The sequence below is a fragment of the Cebus imitator genome, unplaced genomic scaffold (assembly GCF_001604975.1).
Source record: "Cebus imitator isolate Cc_AM_T3 unplaced genomic scaffold, Cebus_imitator-1.0 Scaffold71, whole genome shotgun sequence".
Lineage (NCBI taxonomy): Eukaryota > Metazoa > Chordata > Mammalia > Primates > Cebidae > Cebus > Cebus imitator.
In genome coordinates, this window is record NW_016107386.1 from 4,162,133 (window position 1) to 4,186,220 (window position 24,088).

The 24,088-nt window shown below is 43.6% G+C and overlaps 1 protein-coding gene across 2 annotated transcripts in view; it reads left to right on the plus strand.

Annotated features, from left to right (window-relative positions):
• Positions 1-24,088, plus strand: part of LOC108306381 (dynamin binding protein) — a 134,476-nt gene that overhangs the window by 97,805 nt on the left and 12,583 nt on the right. For both annotated transcript variants that reach the window (XM_017531276.2, XM_017531277.2), the window contains 8 exons: positions 3,822-4,015; positions 4,828-4,927; positions 13,018-13,165; positions 14,365-14,382; positions 14,828-15,027; positions 17,000-17,130; positions 18,255-18,359; positions 22,972-23,100. In XM_017531276.2, coding sequence (XP_017386765.1) covers positions 3,822-4,015; positions 4,828-4,927; positions 13,018-13,165; positions 14,365-14,382; positions 14,828-15,027; positions 17,000-17,130; positions 18,255-18,359; positions 22,972-23,100 — 1,025 coding nt within the window. The remainder of the gene's footprint in view (positions 1-3,821; positions 4,016-4,827; positions 4,928-13,017; positions 13,166-14,364; positions 14,383-14,827; positions 15,028-16,999; positions 17,131-18,254; positions 18,360-22,971; positions 23,101-24,088) is intronic.

Genomic DNA, 24,088 nt, shown 5'->3' on the forward strand with positions numbered 1-24,088 from the left:
AAATACCTTGGGTTGCCAGGAGCAGTGACACGCCTGTAGTCCCAGCTACTTGGGAGGCTGAGGTGGGAAGATCGCTTGAGATCCCCAGGAGTTTGAAACCAGCCTGGACAACAGCCCCTCCTTTAAAGAGAGGAGAAGGAGGAAGAGAAAGAAACACCTAGGGTTTTATTAAAATTGCGGATACCCGGGTCCCACCCAGATTTGCTGAATCTGAATCCCAGAGGTGGTGTCCAGGAAACTGCATTTGAGTGAAAACATCCCACAGGGTTTTTTAATCACATACAATATATTTGGGGTTTTAAAGGCTGCTCAAGAGTTTATAAACCCTGGCCAGGCCCTATGGCTCCCACCTTTAATCTGAGAGGCCGAGGTGTGCGGATTACCTGAGATGAGGAGTTCGAGACCTGCCTGGCCAACGTGGTGAAACACCATCCCTACTAAATATTCAAAAAATTAGCCGGTGTGGTGACTTTCGGCTGTAATCCCAGCTACTTGGGAGGCTGAGGCAGGAGAACTGCTTGAACCTGGCAGGTAGAGGTTGCAATGGGCTGAGATTGTGCCACTGCACTACAGCCTGGGAAACAAGAGCAAAACTCTGACTCAAAAAAAAAAAAAAGAGTTTATAAACCCCGTCTATGGGGGTGCGGGTGGGGAAAGGCATGCTGGTAGTTTAAAAGAATTGTTATTGTTTTTTTCTGTTTTAAAGAAATAAAAATCTAACATATAGGCTGGCTGGTTTCTGATTGATGAGTAAGTGCTTGCTGGTACTTTGTGCTTTTAACTACTATAATTAGTAGAATTTTGATTCTTAGGAGAGTACACAGTGGTTTCCAGGGAGTTTTTAAGATATGAAGCAAATAAGCCCCTGATCTTTTCTTGTTGAGATTCCAGGCTACGGAAGCCAAATGGTGCAGGATTAAGTGCACAGGATTTAGATTTAAATATATTTAGGTTCTAAATCCACAGCTGCCATTTACTCACTCTATAACCTCAGACAAGTTTGTCAGCCTCTCCAAGCCTGGGTTTTACTATCTATTAAGTGGCAGTAATAATACCTACTTAAAAATTCTGATGTGAATTTTAAATGAGTTGGGATATAATCTGTAAAGAACCTGGCATGTGCTAGGAAATGTTCTACCTCTCCAGAGCTGTTTAGTTTTGTATTTAAAATGAGTTTCTATTTTCACATTGGCACTAATGAGACCATATTTGGGACTCAGAGTCTGTTGCTCTGAAGTCACAAAAAAAATTTAAAACAAGGCTAGTAAAAATAAATTTTACTTATAACACAAAGAATTTAGAATCATAGTTTAACACTGATGAAATTGAGGGTTATGCTTAAAGTTTTGCCATTCATTTCCAAAAAGTTTCCAGAAAGATATGTTTCCATTATGTCTTTTTAAATTTTATTTGAATAATATCAAATATACAGAAAATTATACTAGTACAATGAAACTCCAGTATACGTTTTATACAAATTCACCGATATTTAACATTCTTCTGTTTTTTCGTTGTTGTTGTTGTTGTTGTTGTTTTTTGGTTTTTTGAGACTGTTTCATTATTGTTGCCCAGGCTGAAGTGCAATAGCGCAGTCACGGCTCACTGCAACCTCCGCCTCCTGGGTTCAAGTGATTCTCCTGCCTCAGCCTGTCAAGTAGCAGGGATTATAGGCATGCGCCACTATGCCTGGCTAATTTTGTATTTTTAGTAGAGACAAGGGTTTTTCCATGTTGGTCAGGCTGGTCTTGAACTCCCAACAGGTCTTTACCCAGGCTGGAGTGCAGTGGCACAATCTCAGCTTACTGCAACCTCTGCCACTTGGATTCAAGCCATTCTCCCACCTCAGCCTCCTGAGTAGCTGGCGTGCCAGCCATGCCCTGCTAATTTTAGTATTTTTTGTAGAGATGAAGTTTTGCCATGTTGCCCAGGCTGGTCTTGAACTCCTGAACTCAAGTGATATACCCACCTTGATCTCCCAGAGTGCTGGGATTACAGGCATGAGCCACCATGCTTGGCCTAAAATGGTGATTTTCTGACTCCATCATTTCTCCTCTTATTTACCAACTGACATTATCCCATAAGAAAGAGCTTTCTCTTCTCCCCCATTTATTTATGTACTTATATATTTATAAATGATCAATATGAACTCACAGATTCTCATTTAACAGAGTAAGCCATTGCTGTGCTTTTTCATTTATACTTAAATGGTGCCAGATTGGCCAGTGGGAGCCCCCTTCAGGTTGGCTTCCGTGCCCTTTGACCCATCCCCACCATGTTGTTGAGTACTTCTTCACTTTCTGCCTCATGTTCAAGCTCAGCTATACCTTCTTTGCCCCAGCCCTGGAATTAAACATTTCTCCAAAGAACCCTGCCTCCTTTTTGTGGAGAATGGCATCTAGAAGCCAGAATTTGGGTTGGTTGTACTCTTAAACACTGGAATTCCTCACTTTTTTTTTTGGAGATACGGTCTCTATCTGTCACCTCAGCTTATTGCAACCTCCGCCTCCTAGGTTCAAGAGATTTTCATGCCTCAGCCTCCCAAGTAGCTGGGATCACAGTGTGTGTGACTACGCTCAGCATTTTTGTATTTTTAGTAGAGATGGGAGTTCCCATGTTGACCAGGCTGGTCTCCAACTCCTGACCTCAAGTGATTTAACAGTCTTGGCCTTCCAAAGTGCTGGGATCACAGGTGTGAGCCACAGTGTCCGGCCCGGAATTCCTAAATTCTGAGAGAAAGCAGTGTGGGAGATTTTTTTGGAGAATAAAATCTGCTGTGAAGTCAGACTTCCCATATGTAGTTTGAACACTTGTGTTTTTGCTTCTTAAATCTCGGTTAAAATATTCCTGTAATTGTACTCAGACCTACTGGTGTATTTACATACCAGATTTGTAGTTGTTTAATTGGATCTTAAGGAATTTGATAGAAACTCAGCAGACGATTGTTTCACTGTTGAGTTCTTTTCCATTCCTTATTATTGTGTTTAGTGTTCATTTTAGATGAACAAATGCTGTTACATGTTTATAAATAACTCTCATCCTATGTATCTAAGTAACAGATAATTATAAAGGCTAATGACAGGATACATATTTGTTTTAATATTTAGAATCATGCTGTTTAGTTCTTAGAGATTCTTATACTTGAAAATGCCATTGATGAGTTTCATGTTTATAGTAAGTTTGTATCTACTAGGACATTTGAAGCAACAAAACCTCTTGTGAGTTTTGGTTAAGGTTTTCATAGGGAATATCTCAACAATTTTTTACCTAGTTCATTATGTGCTAATGTTAATCCACCATTACAGTGACTGGAAAATGATAGGTGCTATAATTATCCAGATCTCAGATGGATAATTTCTTATTTTTATTTTAGCCTTAGTTGGCATTATTTTGCATTCCCCATAATATTCTGTTTAATGTGCTACATCTATATTTTTAACTTCCAGTTTGGTATTTCTGATGCTGTGATCATGGACCAGGTTTTTTATCTGATTAAGTAAAAGCAAGTCTTGATAAGGCCAGACCCCTCTAACCTCTTTTGCAAGGGGCTTGTAGACATGCTTTGTTCACTTAAAGTGTGCTAGCTACTTCTTTTTAGGACACATTCTCAAAATGGTATTACACAGGTTGGAGTTCTCTCCGCAGTGATGACTTTCTCAGCTTCATCCGTCCCTGTTTAGAATGGATATGTGCAATCAGATTTCCTGAGGGTTAACAATAGTGAGACCTTTGGTTCTCAAGGAATTGGTTGTGTTTGCCCTCAAACTGTGGAAGGGTCCTGCTTTTCCCCCAGAGCTGCTGACCAGTTCTCTTTTCCCTTCTAGAAATGACACTCCTCTCCTCCCAGTCTTCATCACTGGTAGCCCCTTCTGGGCCTGTGTCCACCGAAAACCCAGAGCAGAGGATGCTGGAGAAGAGAGCCAAGGTCATAGAAGAACTTCTTCAGACAGAGAGAGACTACATTCGGGATCTGGAAATGTGTATTGAGCGGATCATGGTACCCCTGCAGCAGGCACAGGTGGGAACTGGGAGGCAGTTAGAGTTAGTTTGACCTTCAATGTGGTCCTCCAGTCAGACGCATTAGGATATAGGAACTTTCACCACAGATCTATTGGATTTGAAATAGAAACTGTGACTGTGAATGCTGCTGCTCTTAATCAAGGGCCTCATCATATGTGTGTCATCAGCTTAAGCCTTCAGTGTCCTGTCACTTGTCAAGTCTACTGTTAACCTACTGGACACTGCAGTAACTCCCAGGACACTTCCTGTTTCTGTGGCTCCTGAAAACAGTTCCAAGAACTCTGAATCGTGGCCCTGCTGGAAGGCCGAGTGATGATATAACAAAGTCTGGTGGGGAGGGGTTACGTGGCTCTAGTACCTGTTCATACAGTTTATCCAGGAAACTCTGACTAACATGTGAGTAGGCTAGGAACTTTTCTAGATGCTGGAGGTAGTAAGAAAAGGGTAACGGTGTCCTGGGGTTTATAGTCCTTACTGCTTGTAACTTGACCACCTGGAGCATTGACTCCCAAGTCCTTCTGTAATAGGTAGGCAGTGCCACGGGATGTTGGACACTGGGTGGGAATTTGTATCCCAGTGCATTTGTGAACCAAACTGGTTCCATTGTCACTTTACTAAAATGCTGGTGGGAGTGGCAGAGAATAGTTGGATCAAGGACAAAGGATGACACTAAAGATAACATTGGATGTTTCTATTCTGGAAACTTAGTGAAAGTGAGTAAAGAAAGTGACATTGAGCTGTTCCTAAGGATGAATGAAATTTCATTAATCTCATTTCCGTGCATCTTTATGTTGTGTTTCCTTCTCTCAGGTACCAAACATTGATTTTGAGGGCCTTTTTGGAAATATGCAGATGGTGATTAAGGTCTCGAAGCAATTATTGGCTGCTCTGGAAATCAGCGATGCTGTAGGTATGAACTCCTGCATTGTTTCAGAAGCAGCTTTTTAAAAAAACTTCATGGGCAGAGCAAAGGGGCCTCCCTGATACTGAGTAACTTTGCCGCCGGGAAGATACAGGTTTAGGTACTTAGTTCAGAGGTTATTTGTCCTCTGCTTTCCTTCTGTCTCACCTGTAATCCCAGCATTTTGGGAGCCTGTGGGAGGAGGATCACCTGACGTCAGGAGTTTGAGACCAGCCTGGCCAACTTGGTGAAACCCTGTCTCTACTAAAAATACAAAAATTAACTGGTGGTCATGGATACCTGTAATCCCAGCTGCTTGGGAGACCAACGTGGGAGGATCGCTTGTGCCTGGGAGGTTGAGGTTGAGGCTGCAGTGAGCTGAAATCGCGCCACGTGCCGGTATGCTCCTGCCTGGGGGATAGAGCAAGGCTCGGTCTCAAGGGAAAAAAAAAAAAAAGAAAATATTAGAATGCACTGTAAATAATAAGTTTACCAATTTTTGAAACTTATCTTTTTTTTTTTTTTTTTTTTTTTTGAGACAGGATTTTTACTCTTGCCCAGGCTGGACTGGAGTGCAGTGGTGTGAATTCAGCTCACTGCAGCCTCAGCCTCCCAGCCTCAAGCCATCCTCCCACCTTGGTCTCCCACGTAGCTGGGACCACAGGCACGTGCCATCATGCCCAGCTAATTTTTGTAATTTTTTTTTTGTAGAGATGGGGTTTTGCCATGTTGCCCAGGCTGGTCTCAAGCTCCTGGGCTCCAGCGATCCACCCACCTCGGCCTCCCAGAGTGTTGGGTTTACAGGTGTGAGCCACCACATCCGGCTGAAACTTTTTTTTCATTTCACATATATGTGTACTGAGTCATAATTTAAAATGTATTTATGTGGGACATTGTCAAAAATGTTTTTGAAACATTCATCTAGTTCTTATAAACAAGGGAACTTATTGGTTATCCATTGCTCTGTAACAATTGCACTGAAACTTAGCAGATGAAAACATTAAACATGTATTACTTTGCAGCTTCTGTAGGTCAGGAATCTGGAGGTGGCTCCTCCGGGTGGTTCTGGCCCAGGGTCTCATGAGGTTGGAATCAGTTGTTGGCCTGGACCGCTATCATCTGGAGCTCAGGGATCCACTTCCAAGAAAGGTCACTCAGCTCTTCAGGCCTCAGTTTCTTGCCATGTGAGCCTCTCCTTTGGCTTTCCTCATAATGTGGCATGAGTCATGAGTCACCCAAAGTGACCTGAGAGAGAGAGAGAATGAATGAGAGAGAGCAAGCAAGAGCAAGCATGCCTGAAACAGGAACCAATGTCTTCTATAACTTGATCTCGGAAATGACACAGCATCCCTTCTGTCATATTCTGTGGGTCATACAGACCAGCCCTGGCACAGTGTGGGAGGGGACATCCTATCAATTTGCTGCTTTATTGGAATCCTAATTACAAGAGGCTACCCCATTTCCAGCCATAACATTATACACAACATCCACCAGAAGGAAGGATTGACCCCTGTGTCATCTTAAGAGTTTGCAAACCTTTTCCAGAGCTCCCTGATCAGAAATCTTGTTTATCATTGGCCAGAAGTGGGTGACATGCATGCAGCTAAGTTGATGGCTAGAAAGGGGAATGGGAGGCCGGGCGCGGTGGCTCACGCCTGTAATCCCAGCACTTTGGGAGGCCGAGGCGGGTGGATCACAAGGTCAAGAGATCGAGACCATCCTGGTCAACATGGTGAAACCCCGTCTTTACTAAAAATACAAAAAATTAGCTGGGCATGGTGGCACGTGCCTGTAATCCCAGCTACTCAGGAGGCTGAGGCAGGAGAATTGCCTGAACCCAGGAGACGGAGGTTGCAGTGAGCCGAGATCGCGCCATTGCACTCCAGCCTGGGTAACAAGAGTGAAACTCCATCTCAAAAAAAAAAGAAAGGGGAATGGGGTCATGATGCTGGCTTACACTAGATGGTATTTACCTGACTCACCTTGGAGAAAAACGGACACAGGAACAAAATCAGGGTTCTGCCACCTGAAGGGAGGAGAAAACAGCTCTGGGATGTTGTAGCATTAGCATGGTTAATGTTTCCTGAGTGTCTCTCTCACCACATACTCTCTCAAGATAGGATCTCAGTTCTCTACAATAGACAGCCCTCTGAGGTTTAGGTACTATTGTTCCTTCTTTTTTAGACAGGGTCTCACATTGCTCACTACAGCCTCAATTGCCCAGGTCAAGCAATCTTCTTATCTCAGCTCCCTGAGCAGCTGGGACTATAGGCATGCACCATCAGTGCCAGCTAATAGTTAAATTTTTGTAGAGATGGAGTCTCACTATGTTGCCCAGGTTAGTCTTGGACTCCTGGCCTCAAGGGATCTTCCCTCCTCAGACTCCCAAAATGCTGTGATTATAGGCATGAGCCACCACCACACCTTTTTAAGACAGGGTCTTGCTCTGCTACCCAGGTTAGAATGCAGTGGCATGGTCATGGCTCACTGCAGCCTCGACCTCCCAAGCTCAAGTGATCTTCCCTCCTCAGCCTCCCAACTAACCTTTTTATTTTTAGTAGAGATGAGGTCTTGCTCTGTTGCCCAGGCTGTTTTAGCTCCTGAGCTCAAGCAGTCCTCCCACACTGCTGGATTAGAGGTGTGACCCACTCTGCAGCTGGTTTAGGTACTCTTTATCCTATTTTACGGTGAGAAACTGACACTTAGAGGGAAGGCAATTTGCCCAGGTCACATGGCTAGTAATTGATGGGGTTGGCATCCAAACTCAAGTCTTTCTGTCATGCAGGCAAATGCCATTAGCCTCTATACAGAATACAGCTGTGTCTTTCACACTTTCTGGAACAGTTAGAAAAACTGGAGCCTGAGGTTCTTGCCCTTAGTGGAACCAGAGAGGTCAGGGAAGTTGAGGAAGGAGACATGCATTGAGTTGAGCAGAAGGAAGTCACTGTGACGCAGTTTTAGTGTGATGGTGAAGCATAAACGCCAATGTATACGATTTTATAAGGCACTTGAAATAAGTATTGCTGGGTCATTTATTTGAATTATGAAAGAAATGAGATAAAGTTGGCTGGTATCTAAAAGGAATTAATTATAAATTAGGTGGTTACTCATTTTTCTTGCATTTTATTACCTGTTATCATGCCTAGGGCTCCCAGCTGGTTGGAGTTAACCAGCTTCCAAAAGGCACCTTTTCCCCTTGGGTGTGATTCAAACCTGAAATGAGAGTCTTATCATGTGTCTCTTATAGTATACTATTCCTTACATTGTGACAGTAACCTGGGAAAAGCAAGCAAATATCCGTAACCCCATCTCCATAAGATAGCACCTGCGTTTATTTTTCCTTCTTCCCTTCACTTCCTATCCAGTCACACAAGGAGTTGGGTAGCAGGCTTCAGTGTGTTGAAGACACCGAGAAGCGGTAGAGACAACTTGCTGCTGAAAGGCTGAGACCCGGGCCCAAGGACTAACTTCCCCAAGGAGGGACGGTGGATGGTGGGGCCTGAGGGAGCCAAGACTGACAGCACCATGCCAGTAGCTCTAGCAGAAGCCAGTCGGTGCCTTCAGTCAGGGACTCACAAAGGACAAACGAGGTCTGAAACATCTGATGAGGGAAGGCTCTGAGAAGTCTGTGAAGGGCAAGTTAAAGCCTTGTGAAGGCACAGGGAAAGGGCGGATGGCCGAGATAGAGGATGATCAAGCAGTGCCAGGAGACTCTGGGTACGTGGTCATAGGTGGAAAGGACTGGCCTTATATGATTTTAAACACGTCCTATGGAAAGAGATGTTGTCCATAATGACCCAGGATTTGTATTTCTATGTATGGCTGTGCTTAGTTTCACCATGCCTGGAGTTTTTCTTTTATTTTTTCTTTTTGAGGCAGTCTCACACTGTTGCCCAGGCTGGGGACAATCACAGCTCACTGCAGCCTCCACTTCCTGGGCTCAATCGATTTCCCACCTCAGCCTCCCTAGTAGCTGGGACTACAGGTGTCTGCCACCACACCCAGCTAATTTTTACGTCCAATGTTTTTTGATATTTTCTTTTCCATTCCATTTTATCAGCAAGGTGTGTTGGCTCATGCCAGTAATCCTAACACTTTGGGAGGCTGAGGCAAGGTGGGCAGATCATGTGAGCCCAGAAGTTCTAGACCAGCCTGGGCAACATGGGAAAACCATGTCTCTACAGAAAAAAAAATCCACTCTGTCTCATCAAAAAAGTGCTGATCATGACCTGTTAAGTAGACTTCATGACCCAGAATTTGAAGGAAATTAAGGTGTAGCTTTGCTAGTTTGTAATTGATGTGGAACAGTCACTATCAGGGAATTTGAAGAACAGCGAATTGAGAAGTGTAGATAATCATCAGGCTGGATGGTGAAGGTTCTAAGAATGCAAGTAGGGAAAAGGGCTGTGAAAAGAAGGCAGACTAATGTAGAATGGTGAAACCACACGAAGACATAGGTGGCTTAGGGATTCCAAAGTGGCCATGAAGGCCAGGCACAGTGGCTCATGCCTGTAATCCCAGCACTTTGGGAGACCAAGCTGCAAGGATTGCTGAGCTCAAGAGTTCGAGACCAGCCTGACTAATAAGGCGAAACACCATCTCTACAAAAAAATACAAAAATTAGCTGGGTGTGGTAGGGCACACCTGTAGTTCCAGCTAGTTGGGGGACTGAGGGCAGAGAGTTGCTTGAGCCCAGGAGGTCAAGGCTACAGTGAGCCCCGTGTTCATGACACTGGACTCCAGCTTGGGCGACAGAGCAAGACCCTGTCTTTAAAAAAAAAAAAAAACTGGCCATGAAGATGAAAAAGGAGCGAGCCCCGCTCCCACTGCTGTGACTGGTGGGTTGCAGGAGTAGGCAGAAGAGTGTGAGCCAGGCCCAGTGGCTCATACGTGTAATTTCAATAGTTTGGGAGGCCTAGGAGGACTGCTTGAGCCCAGGTGTTGGAGGCTGCAGCGGGCAGGGATCATGGCACTGCACTCAGCCTAGAGGACAGAGTGAGACCTTGTCTCAAAACAATTTCTTTTTTTAAAGTAGGGAGGCTTCCAGTGAGAAAGGGCAGTATGAGGTGATATGAAAAAAATTAAGTTTCTTTTACAGAAAGGAGCTATAATTAAGGAAATTAATTTAAATAGAAACTTTTTTTGGCCAGGTGTGGTGACTCAGTGCCCATAATCCCAAGCACTTTGGAAGGCTGAGGCGGGTAGATCACTTGAGCCTAGGAGTCTGAGTCCAGCCTGGCCAACATGGCGAAACCCTGGCTCTACCAAAAATGCAAAAATGCAAAAATTGGCCAGGTGTGTTGGCGTACTCCTTTAGTCCCAGCTACTCAGGAGGCTGAGGTGGAAGGATCACTTGAACCCAGGAGGTGGAGGGTGTAGTGAGCCAAGATTGTGCCTCTGCACTCCAGCCTGGGCAACCCAGGAGACTCTGTCTTAAAAAAGAAAAAAATTATGTTCTGCACAAGAACAGGGACTTCCGTGGGACACAACAGTGAGAGAACAGAGGTGACTCCACAGAAGCAGTGATGGGCTCCCTGAGGGAGGGGTTCGTGCCTGGGTAGCTGGTAAGGGTGGTTGGTTGTAGGGAAGCAGTAAGTAGTGCCATATTGTGGGGAGGAGAACAAGGATGAGAGGTCTTTTTTGGTGGAACACGAAGCTGAGGAAGGGAGGACCAAATACACTGAGAGGAGGAAAGAAGGGCAAGAGGAAGAGTCCTGAGAGTAAGCCAAGGATGCACACACTCAGGCCACAGCTCCGAGAGAAATAGTTCTGTGGAAGTTTGCTTAGGAATTGTCCCTGTGCTTAACTGGCTCTGGAGATAGGGGGAAAAAATGACATCTTTATTTTTTTTTTAACTAATCTCTAACTGAAATATAGCATTTATTTAAAGTATGAATGTAGGGAATAAACCACATAGTATCAGTAGTAGCTGTGACTTTGTCACCAAAATAAGTCATATGTTCTATCACAATAGGTTGTTGCAATTTTCTTGAAATTTCAGTAACCCTCAATCAGAAGCAGCCAATGTTATCAGCATGTGTCACTCCTTAGACTATGACAGTATGGGGATTATTAGACTCAGTGCTACATTTGGTTATTTAATGCCTTATAAAGAAGTACATAAAGCTGGGGCTCACGCCTGTAATCCCAGCACTTTGGGAGGCCCAGGCAGGTGAACTGCTTGAGCCCAGGAGTTTGAGACCAGCCCAACCAACGTGGCAAAATGCTGTCTCTAATAAAATTACAAAAATTAACCGGGGATGGCGGTGCACATCTGTAGTCCCAGCTGCTCAGGAGGCAGAGGCGGGAGGATCACTTGAGCCTGGGAGGTGGAGGTTGCAGTGAACCAAGATCGTGTCACTGCACTGTAGCCTAGGCAACAGAGAAAGACCTTGCCTCAAAAAAAAAAAAAAAAGCCTGGGCACGGTGGCTCATGCCTATAAATCCTAGTACTTTGGGAGGCTGAGGCGGGCGGATCACCTGAGGTCGGGAGTTCGAGACTAGCCTGACCAACATGGAGAAACCCCGTCTCTACTAAAAATCCAAAAATTTACCAGGCATGGTGGCACATGCCTCTAATCCCAGCTACTCGGGAGGCTGAGACAGGACAATTGCTTGAGTCTGGGAGGCGGAGGCTGTGGTGAGCTGAGATTGCACCACTTTACTCCAGCCTGGGCAACAAGACCAAAACCCCATCTCTAGATAAATAAATAAACAGGCCCAGTGTGGTGGCTCACGCCTGTAATCCCAGCACTTTGGGAAGCTGAGGTGGGTGGATCACCTGAGGTCAGGAGTTTGAGACCAGCCTGGCCAACATGGCGAAACCCCGTCTCTACTAATAATCCAAAAAATTAGCCGGGTGTGGTGGCGGGTGCTTGTAATCCCAGTCTACTTGGGAGATTGGGGCAGGAGAATTGATTGAACCTGTGAGACAGAGGTTGTAGTGAGCCAAGATCAAACCATTGCACTCCAGCCTGAATGGTAGAGCAAGGCTCTGTCTCAAAAAATAAAAAAAAGAAGTACATACGTTACTATTTTATAAGTTGGAGATTTATCTTTAAAGATATTTTAATGTAATAAACTTTATTCATAGTCTTATTTATACACAAAAATGTTAGAAACTGCTGTAGTTTCTACAGTAAATTTTCCTGGTGATTAGAAAGTGAGAGGGACTAGGCGCGGTGGCTCATACCTATAATCCAAGCACTTAGGGTGGCCACGGCGGGCAGATCACTTGAGGTCAGGAGCTCAAGACCAGCCTGACCAACATGGTGAAACCCTATCTGTACTAAAAGTACAAAAATTAGCTGGGCGTGGTTGTGTGTGCCTGTAGTCCCAGCTAGTCGGGAGGTTGAGGCAGGAGAAGTGCTTGAACTGGGGAGGCAGAGGTTGCAGTGAGCTGACATGTGCAGCTGCACTCCGGCGTGGGAGACAAGAGTGAGACTCCATCTCAGGGAAAAAAAAAATAAAGTGAGGGGTCCTTATGGGGTTCTCATCACATCCCTACATGGAGAGTGCTCTTAGATACCCAAATCAGCCCGACTGCAAAGGGACTGGAGGCTCTCTTTCAGAAGCCAGTTTCACACGTGTGTGTCTGTGTGTGCGTTTTGTGTGTGTGTGTGTGTGTGTGTGTGTGTGTGTGTGTGTGTGTTTTCTAAAACAAATACATGAGTCCTGGCAACATAGCGAAATCCCCTCTCTACCAAAAATACAGAAAATTAGCTGGGCGTGGTGGCATGCACTCCCAGCTCCCCAGGTGGCTAAGATGGGAGAGTCACCTGAGTCTGGGAGGTCAGGCCTACTGTGAGCTGAGATTGTGCCACTGCACCCCAGCCTGGGTGACAGAGTGAGACCCTGTCTCAAAAAAATAAAAATGAATAAATACATACACGGATGATATGGCTTTCTAAATTTTGCTTTAAATGATTACAACTTCAAGCTGTTAGATGGAAGTTTCTTACTATTTGATGGATAGTTTTACTATCATTTCTTGTAATAGGTACGATTTAGCTGGTACTAAAGTTTGGCCGTGTACCTTACATTTAGGATACTGAGAAGAAAGTTACTAAAAACACTGTATGTTTGTGTATATTCCAAAGGACCTGTGTTTCTTGGTCACCGGGATGAGCTTGAGGGAACATACAAGGTTTACTGCCAGAATCATGACGAGGCCATTGCGCTGCTGGAAATCTACGAGAAGGATGAGAAGATCCAGAAACATCTTCAGGACTCCTTGGCAGATCTGAAGTAGGAGTTTTGACCACTGAACTTCCACCACAGCTCTTTAGTTCTAAGTTATACCTGTGTATATGCCTGGACCTGAGAAGCTATCCATGATATATGTCATTTAAGTGACCTCCTGCTTTTTTATCTATATATATGGAGTGTTATGTTAGAATTGGTCCAGATGAACAAGAGCATAGGTGAGAAGACTAAATATGGGGTTTTTTTGTTTTGAGACGGAGTCTTGCTCTGTCTCACAGGCCAGTGTGCAGTGGCACAGTTTCGGCTCACTGCAACCTCTGCCTTCCCGGTTCAAGTGAGTCTCCTGGCAAGGCATTCTCCAAATAGTTGGAATTATAGGTGTGTGCCACCATGCCTGGCTAATTTTTATTTTATTTAATTAATTTATTTATTTTGAGACAGAGTCTTGCTCTGTCGCCCAGGCTGAAGTGCAGTGGCATGATCTTGGCTCACTGCAACCTCCACCTCCCAGGTTCAAGTGATTCTCCTGCCTCAGCCTCCTGAGTAGTTGGGATTACAGGCGTGCGACACCATGCCTGGCTAATTTTTGTATTTTTAGTAGAGACGGGGTTTCACCATATTGTTCAGGCCAGTCTCAAACTTCTGACCTCATGATCCACCCGCCTCAGCCTCCCAAAGTGCTAGGATTATAGGCACAAGCCACCACACCCGGCCTGCTGGGCTAATTTTTGTATTTTTAGTGGAGATGGGGTTTTGCCATGCTGGCCAGTCTGGTCTTGAACTCCTGACCCTGTGATCTGCCTGCCTCGGCCTCCCAGAGTGCTAGGATTACAGGCATGAGCCACCACGCCCAGCCTACCTGGCTAATTTTTATAATTTTAATGGAGATGGGGTTTCGCCCTGTTGGCCAGTCTGGTCTTGAACTCCTGACCTCAAGTGATCCGCCCATCTCGGCCTCTCAAAGTGCTGGGATTATAGGTGTGAGCCAAGGCACCCACCCAAGGTAGTCTTGACATCAGGTGAGATTGTCCTGGTCTTACGGAAGCAAGGTGTAAAGATATGTGGATAAGTAGATCAAAGGGAAGTTACAGGCTTACTAACATTTTTTAGTAGACTAAATATGCTGCCATAGATATTCATAATTTTCTTTTTGTTTCACGTGATTTATGTTCTGAGAAGAATGTGAAACTCAGGATTCTCTAATAACTGTCTCTTTTCTTTTCATGCCCGCTGCCTTATAGGAGCCTATACAACGAATGGTAAGTTCCATTGTGGCTTGATGTATGTGCTCATTTCTTACGTGGATTTTTCCTAACCCTTTATTTTCTTCCTTTATAGACAAACCTGGAAGTAGACTCACCTTGCTATATTTTTTTTTTGTAGCAGTTATCCCCAAGTGAACACATCATTTATCTGTTTATTGCCTATCTTCTCCTACCAGGGCAGGGACTTTTGGGATCACTGTTAAATCCCCAGCACCTAGAACAGTACCTGGTGTTTATTAGATGAATACACACTGAATGACTGAAATTGGAAGGTGGGGTAAAAGAACAGAGACCTGTATTTAGGAATAACAAATCCTGCCCATAGGCATATGTTATTATTAAAAAAAATTTTTTTTTAAAGATGGTGTCTCACTATGTTGCCCAGGCTGGGCACTATACTATTGATAGCTTGCTAAAATCTTTTTTCCATTTCTTACAGGGGATGCACAAATTATATTAACCTGGGCTCCTTCCTCATCAAACCTGTACAGAGAGTAATGCGTTACCCACTGTTGCTAATGGAGTTGCTGAATTCCACCCCAGAATCCCACCCAGATAAAGTGCCTTTAACCAATGCAGTCCTTGCGGTCAAGGAAATCAATGTTAACATTAATGAATATAAACGGCGAAAGGATCTGGGTAAGAACAGCATAATTGCTGAAAAGGAGAATGCCCTTTGAGAATGTTTTTCTTCTCAAAACAGTTTATTACTTCACTAGAGTTGGACAAGGCAGTGGTGGGTATAATAGGGCTGTGATGAAGAAATGGCAGTAGAATTTGAGGAAAATGTGTTTTGGGGTTTGTTTTTTTTTTTGAGACAGTCTTACACTGTTGCCCAGGCTGTAGTGCAGTGGTGCAAGCTCGGCTCACTGCAACCTCCGCTTCCCACTTTCAAGCAATTCTCCTGCCTCAGCCTCCCAAGTAGCTGAGATTACAGGCACACAGCCACCACACCCAGCTAATTTTTTGTATTTTTAGTAGAGACGGGGTTTCACTATGTTGGTCAGGCTGGTCTCAAACTTCTGACCTTGTGATCTGCCTACCTTGGCCTCCCAAAGTGCTGGGATTACAGGTGTGAGCCACTGTGCCCAGCTGGAAATGTGATATTATTTTTTGAGATGGAGTCTTACTCTTTCACTCAGGTTGGAGTGCAGTGGCACTATCTCAGCTCACTGCAACCTCCGCCTCTCACGTTCAAGCGTTTCTCCTTCAACCTCCCAAGTAGCTTGAACTACAGGCACGCACCACCATGCCCAGCTAATTTTTGCATTTTTAGTAGAGACACGGATTCACCATGTTGGCCAGGCTGGTCTGGAACTCCTAACCTCAGGCGGTCCGCCTGCCTTGGCATCCCAAAGTGCTGTGATTACAGATGTAAGCCACTGCACCTGGCCCAAAATGTGGTATTTATTAAAGGCAGAAGTAATAATAAAAGTACAACTATGGTATATTGGAAATAAGGCATCTGTAACAAAATGTATAGCAATAAGAACCTTTCCCAAGAGATATGAAGACAGTGGAGACTGGGTGATGGGAAATTTTATTCAAGCAGGGACAATTTCCTCCTCGACTCATTTAAGGAGCTACTCTGGAGTCCACGCATAGACTTGTTTTCTCTGTGTGTCTAATTGATGTCCTACAGCTTCTACTAAAGCTAGGACTTCTTGTCTTTTTAGAAAACCCCAATCTGCTTACCTTTCTGGTCCTATCATCCCTGCCCAGTGACCCCTCCAGGTTGAGTCCTTCATTTTCCTTCCCAAAACAGTCAGTTGCCCAGCCACTCCTCCTTCACAACACTGAATGCACTCATCAGGTCTCTTGAGGCCCTAACTTGAGCATTCAGTGAATATATATAGCACAGTGACTGTGCTGAGCTGATTTATTATTCACATCCTAAAGATATCTATAATACAGTATAATCTTTTTGTCTTTCCATTCTTCTCCACACTTTCAAAGTTATCTACAGTCATTCTCTGCCTTCTACTTCAACTGTGTCACCCTCATTAGGAAGGGATGTAGACTGTGGCTTCTAAAGCTCTCTGATCATCCAGCCCTTTCCCTTGGCTCCTATCTCCTAATGAGATGTAGTCTCCATCTTCTACAACAACAAGTTATCCTTTTTTGCTGCCACCCAGTCTTCCCCTTGCTACCTTTCTACCTGTATCTCTATACTTTTCTGGCCTAATGTTTAATATGGTAATTAATCAAATTACTGCTGTATAGCATTTAACTATGGGAGACCATTGGATGTCAGTATCTTATTTGCATATAACACCATTTAAGATGGCCTTATAAGACAAGGCCACATTGCTTTCCACATTTTATTGAAGAGGAAATGAGACTCAAGGTAAAATGACTGATTTAAGGCCATACCTTGATTAAATGGCAGACCCAAGCATTGAACTCAGATTTCCTGAAGTTCTTTCCCTTATACCTCTGCTACTTTCTTCCTGTCTCTCTACTGTGCTTCAGCTATCATGTCTGTCCATAAATCATCATTTGGATTAATATTTTGTTATAAGTTCGTTGAAGACAAGCACTAGCTCCCATTTGTGGCTCATTTTGTGGTATGTCCATGCTGACAAAAGTGCTTTTCTGACTTACTCCTTAGTCCTCAAGTACCGTAAGGGTGATGAAGATAGCCTTATGGAGAAGATTTCCAAACTGAACATCCATTCCATCATCAAGAAATCCAACCGAGTTAGCAGTCACCTAAAACATCTCACTGGCTTTGCTCCTCAGGTGAGATCCCCATCCTGGAAGGCTTAGCACATCTTTGACAGCTTTTCAGGGTTCCATGAGATAGCCTGCCTGGCGTCAATTGGCGTGGTTCCCTTCCTCAGACGTCCTCTGGGTTTTGCGAGCTGGTGAAGACGGCCTTACAGCTGCCAGTTACAAAGGCAGATTAGAGGGTCAGATCAGTTGACATATAATAACTATTGTAGTTTTCACCATCTCTAAGGGGATTGTTGACTTGGCAGGACAGAACTACAGTGGTAGACTTACTAAGCTAGCAGGAATTTAAGAGATCACCTAGCTGGATACATGATATTACAAAGAAGGAAACGTGAGATTGAGTGTGATGAAAAACAGTTGATCAACAATGCTGAAAGTTGACCTGAAGTCTCGAGACATCATTCTGCTGTATTATATATACAAAGTACAATTAATGGAAAATATAAGCCGGAAAATAGTCTGTTGCTAGGTTTTATACTTTGTTCTCCAAATGCTTTAGTATTTTAGAAAAACAGGAGTTCAGTGACAGCAAGAGTCATATTGGCCTGAGCCTTATAGGAAGGGGGCAGGCATGCCACAGGGAGGGAGAGGACCTGCAAGGCAGGGGACCCTCAGGAGGGACAGTCCTAGGATCAGCAGACATGGCAGTGTTGGAGTGAAGAGGGCAGCCTGGCCAGAGCAGAGGGCTTGCAAAGAAGGTTTAAAGGAGAGCCTGTGTTTATTTTGGAGTCTTTTGAAATCACATGCAGGTGTTCAAGAAAGCTACTTTTGGCAGGGCGCAGTGGCTCATACCTATAATCCCAGCACTTTGGTAGGCTGAGGTTGGTGGATCACCGGAGGTCAGGAGTTCAATACTAGCGTGGTCAACATGGTGAAACCCTGTTGCTAGCTGGGCATGGTGGCGCATGCCTGTAATCTCAGCTACTCGAGTGGCTGAGGCAGGAGAATCGCTTAAACCAGGAGGTGGAGGTTGCAGTGAGCCGAGATCGCGCCATTGCACTCCAGCTTGGGTGACAAGAGCGAAACTCCGTTGTTTTTTGTTTTTTGTTTTTAAAAAAGCAACTTTTGCCAATAAGATAGATCAAAGGAGCATCCACATTTGCTAACAGCATTTGTTTATTTTTGAACAGATAAAAGATGAAGTATTTGAAGAAACAGAAAAAAACTTCCGAATGCAAGAAAGATTGATTAAGTCTTTTATCCGAGACTTGTCTCTCTACCTCCAGCACATCCGGGTGAGCATCAACATCATTCTAGTTAGTCTCATATACGATATAATTCTGTCTCCTTTCCTGCTCACCGAGCATGTTGTTTAATGAATGTGGAGTAATCTGGACTCAAATCACTATTATGGCCTTGTGTACTTTGGTTGAGATGCCAGTAAGTTATTTAACAGTTAACAGCATTTAGATCAATACTATCATATTCATTTCACAGAGGCCCAACTTTTCCTCCCTCCTTTTGGTCTTTATCACCCTTCATCCCCCCACACACCTTATTTATTTTTGTTTACTTATTACAGTTCATTTTGTCAAAACCAGTTTGAAAATCAAATATTGAATACAAAAGCTAGGAAGCTGTAAACAGGAAACGTAGACAAGAGAAAGAAGCAGCAGTGAATAGGAGTAAGAGAGTGTTCCTATGAGGTATGCTTTCTGATCACACCAGCTCCCAATTTATTAATATTCAGTTGCTCTAAGGCCTCTAAAGGTATTAGAGCCATAAGTAGCTTTGAGATCTAGAGAAGCCAGGAAGATCAGGTGAGCCTAGGTCTTTGCTCGCCTCAGGCAGTGTTTCCTCCATGAGGTGGGAACCAGGAGCAGCACGCTTTCTATTCTTGTCTCTAATTTCTCTCTCTATTGATTTAATATAAGATGCTGTGAGTGTACTCAATATTCCTGTCTCTCTGATCTTTTTTGTTTTAGAGACAGAGTCTCTCTCTCTAACCCAGACTGGAGTGCAGTAGCGCCATCATAGCTCAGTGCAGCCTCCAACTCCTGGGCCCAAGTGATCCTCCCACCTCAGCCTCCTGAATAGCTGGGAACACAAGTGCACCCCACCATGCCTGGCTAATTTTTTTTTCTTTTTACCTGTACATGTCAAGGAAACCTGGCTAATTGTTTTAAGCAGAGATGAGGTCTTACTATGTTGCCCAGGCTGGTCTTAAACTGGCCTCCCAAAGTATTGGGATTACAGGCCTGAGCCACCATGTCCAGCCTGAACATCTGATCTTATAGAGGAATTCCCTTAAAAGGGATCCTTAACCTTTTAAAAAATATTTTTTTAAAACTAACATGTAAAATTTGAAGGTACTAAAAGGCGAAGTAAAAATAATTATTCCTTCTATCCTGTCACCTGGTCATCTTCTGTAGAGGCAGTCACCACTCACCAGATTCTTCCCTCCTATCAGAGATTGTGTGGGTATAGGTGGGAGATAGACTAGCATCTTGGGTTTCGCACTTTATTAAATCTCAGAAGTGATGTTGTGGCCATACGCAGAGGGCCGTTGTTCTTTACAATTGCATAGTATAGCATTCTGTGGACATGCCATAATACATTTAACTAATCCCCTATTGGCAGATATTTAAATCGTTTGTAGTTATGAAAGATTAGAACTGGTCATACAAGGAATATCTTTGTAGGTACATCGTTTTCTGATCTGTGTGAGTCTGAAGGCCAGTGTACTTCTGACTCAAATGGCAAATCACATGGCAGTATAAATTTTGTAAACTATTGGTAAATGTCATAGATGCTGTAAAAGTGAAAAGTTCTACAAGCAATATCGCTTGCTAACTCAGTGTTATCAAAACCAGTGGGTTTTATCCTTGCCTGCAAGAGAGGTAAAAAAGATTTCAATGCAGTTTACATTGGCATTTCTTACATTATGAATGGAGTTGAGGATATTTTCATATGTTTACATCATATTTTTCTGTGACTTACCTATATTCTAGCATCTTTATCAGTTTGTGGATCTCTGTATTTATTAGAGGAAATAGTCCTTTTTTCTGACACGGTTTGCAGTATCCTCCCCCAACCTCAGTTTGTTGACTTCTGAGTTTGTTCTCCATGGAAAAGAGTTTAAACGTGCATTATGTGACCTCTTAGTTTTGTGTGATATGTAGAAACTTTGCTATTCCAACATTTAAAAATCTCATGCTTTAGTACTTTTATCATTCTGTTGTTTTAAGATTAAATCCTTGCTCTCTGTCTGGACTTCAGTAAATCAGGTTGAAGCAGGGATTCAAGTTTATTTTTCCAGCTAGTTACCCAGTGGTCTATCATTTATTGAGTAATTTCCACTATTTTAAATAGCAAACTTCCACCCTTGTGTTTTAAAAATGTAAATAGGTAGGCCAGTCGCAGTGGCTCACGCCTGTAATCCCAACACTTCGGGAGGCCAAGGGGGTCAGATCACGAGGTCAGGAGTTAGAGACCAGCCTGGCCAATATGGTGAAATCTCGTCTCTACTGAAAAAGACAAAAATTAGCCAGGCATGATGGTGCACTCCTGTAGTCCCAGATACTCCAGAGGCTGAGGCAGGAGAATCACTTGAACCCAGGAGGCGGAGGTTACAGTGAGCCAAGATTGCACCACTGCACTCCAGCCTGGGTGACAGAGTGAGACTCCATCTCAAAAAAAAAAAAGGTAATTAGGTAAAAGTTAGTGTTTATACAATTTTACAGAAGCACATTGGCTAAAAGTGAGAGATTTGACAAAAATATTGGGGCATGGTGCCACATACCTGTAGTCTCAGCTACCCCAGGAGGCTGAGGCGGGAGGATCACTCAAGCCCAGAAGGTGGAGGACAGGTTGGGCAACATGCAAGACCCTATATCAAAACAGATAGGCAAGGCGTGGTGGCTCACGCCTGTAATCCCAGCACTTTGGGAGACTGAGGCAGGCAGAGCACTTGAGGTTAGGAATTTATCACTAGCCTTGCCAACATGTTGAAACCGTGTCTCTACTAAAAATACAAAAATTAGCTAGGCGTGTTATCAGGGAAATCTCTTGAACCCAGCAGGTGGAAGTTGCAGCGAGCCAAGATCGTGGCACTACACTCTAGCTTGGGTGAGAGTGAGAATCCATCTCAAAAAAAATAAAAAAAACCACACACAATATTGGGGTGAGCATGTTTGTCTTGCTGCTTCATAGGACTTTCCCCTAATATCCTTCTCATTCTGATACCCCTCTATTGGCCATTTTCTCCCCAGACTTCCTAAAGTGTGGCACCGTATACCTGAGCCCCCAACCCTTTAAAGGCTCACCTCCATAGCAATGACTGATGATAGCATTTTGGGTTGGGATATATGTAACGTTGAGAGCCATCTGATGGAAGGATCAGTTCGGTTCTGACTGCTGACAGAAATTGAGAGAAAATGTTGAACAGTTTTGTCATGCCACAAAATGGAAAGCCTGCCAAATAATAAAATTAGATAGATTGACTGACGGCAAGAAAACTAGCAAGAACATAAGCTGAGGGCCATTGACTGCATAATTTGGCATCTACGTTGGCATATGGGCTGATATTTGGGGACTTTACAGCATTCCTTTAAAAGAAAACAAGAGGACATCATGTTTCACATTAGATCTCCTACTCGAGAGGAATTAGCAACATTCCCTGGGTTAGCTTACTGACAAAACACTGGCTTTATATGCACACAGATATAAATATTAAAGACAAAAGGTCTAAAAGTGTTATAAAAATAAAGTATCAAACCATTGTATGAGGCAAGAATGTTTTTTGCTTAGGGACTTTGTTTGCCCTTGAAATAGACTAATGGAGTATTTAGTCTGTTTGGGTTATAGCCTGGCACTGTGGAGATGGGGTTTCACCATGTTGATGAGGCTGGTCTCAAAAGAAAGCCAGGAAAACCAACCTGGGGTTCAAACTCTCACACAGTTGACTGTGTGACAGTAGAGTCAGCAAACAAAAGAGACAAAATTCTCTGCTTTTATGGAGCTTGCATTTTCACTAGGAGGGTGGGTGAGGGAGATCAGGACAGTAAGCAAGCATTAGTCAATTCTAGTGCATGTGAGGGGGTATTTTTCACAAAGAAAGAAAGGAAACAGCACAGCAAGAGATATTGGGAATGCCAGAGTCGGATGGGAAACCAGATCGTGATGATCAATAGGGTACCAGGGCAATTGTCTTTGAGATGGTGACAGCATGAACCAAGACTTGAAGAAGGAGAGGTGATTGATTGGTTATTGTCCTAACACTATAGGAATCATCTTGGTTCTAATTTGATAATTTACTTCTTAGTAAATTAAGAAACCCTACTGGGGCTAGGTGTGGTGGCTCACGCCTGTAATCCCAGCACTTTGGGAGGCAGAGGCAGACGGATCACCTGAGGTCGGGAGTTTGAGACCAGCCTGCCAACAGGGCAAAACCCTGTCTCTACTAAAAATACAAAAAGTTAGTGTGATAATAGTCACCTGTAATCCCAGCTACTCGGGAGGCTGAGGCAGGAGAATCACTTGAACCCAGGAGGTGGAGATTGCAGTGAGTCAGGATCACGCCCCTGCACTCCAGCCTGGACAACAAGAATGAAACGCCGTCTCAAAAAAAGCAAAAAAAAGGAAACCTTACTAAGGACATAGGGGAATGCTAAAGAGATGATAAAAGCCCTCACCAGTTTTTTAATAATTAAAAGTCTTAGACTTTTCTCTGTGCCTCATTAGTCATAGTTTATGAAAATATGCTTATTTCAAATCTAAAATACCAAAGTAGTGAGAAAATTTCAAATTATGGAACTCATTTTTCCCAGACTGCTATTCTGGGTGACGGATGACAAAGGCTGGAAAGTTCGGTCTGTTCTGACTTGTGTCTGTCCTAACTTGCTCCAGGAGTCGGCGTGTGTGAAGGTGGTGGCTGCTGTGAGCATGTGGGATGTGTGCATGGAGAGAGGACACCGAGACCTCGAGCAGTTTGAGAGGGTGCATCGCTACATCAGCGACCAGCTCTTCACTAATTTTGTAAGTAACCTTTTCTTCAAAAGTTGGCCCCCTTCCCGAGGTCAACGCAAATACATCAGCTCATGCAAAAGTCAGTTCCGCAGACACAGGCCCTGGGCACCAGGCACATTGGTCATCCTTTAGCTATATTTGTATTGGGGTTGGATATTCACGACATGACTTTCAGTTAGAGGGAAATGTAGGACCTATGTCTATACAAACAGGTTTTTTAAAAAATAGCTTGTGATTAATTTAGTTACAGAGGACAAAGGAAGACTAGGTAACTAGATTAACTCTAATCAAATAAAAACAACTGGCCGGGTGCAGTGGCTCATGCCTGTAATCCCAGCACTTTGGGAGGCCGAGGCGGCAGATCACCTGAGGTTGGGAGTTTGAGACCAACCTGACCAACATGAAGAAACCACGTCGCTATTAAAAATACAAAATTAGCCAGGCGTGGTGGCACATACCTGTAATCCCAGCTACTCAGGAGGCTGAGGCAGGAGAATCGCTTGAACCCAGGAAGCGGAGGTTGCAATGAGCCAAGATCGCACCACTGCATTCCAGCCTGTGAGACAGAGTGAGACTCCACATCAGGAAACCTCGAAAATGAATATTTAGGAACATAGTTAATATGTTACCAGAGATTTGAGATGGTAAAAACTACTTTATGAAGAAAGTACCAAAGACCAAATTTCTTGAGAAATTCTAAATCCATATATGTCGGATTGTTTAATCCCTAGTGGAAGAAACTGAATGGGGTTTGATAGTTTCTTGGGATCTATGGGTGGCCTGAGGGTGAAAAAGACATGCCCACCTGGGGAGCTGACAGGTGTTCTAATTGTCCGTTATTTTTAATAAGATGCTACTACACACCTGCTTATGTTCTTTATGTATTCATTGGCCTACCCTTAGTATCTGCCCCCTAGAATTAAAGAGAAAAAAATTTTTTTTTTTTTTTTTTTTTTTTTTTTTTTTTTTTTTTTTTTTTTTTTTTTTTTTTTTTTTT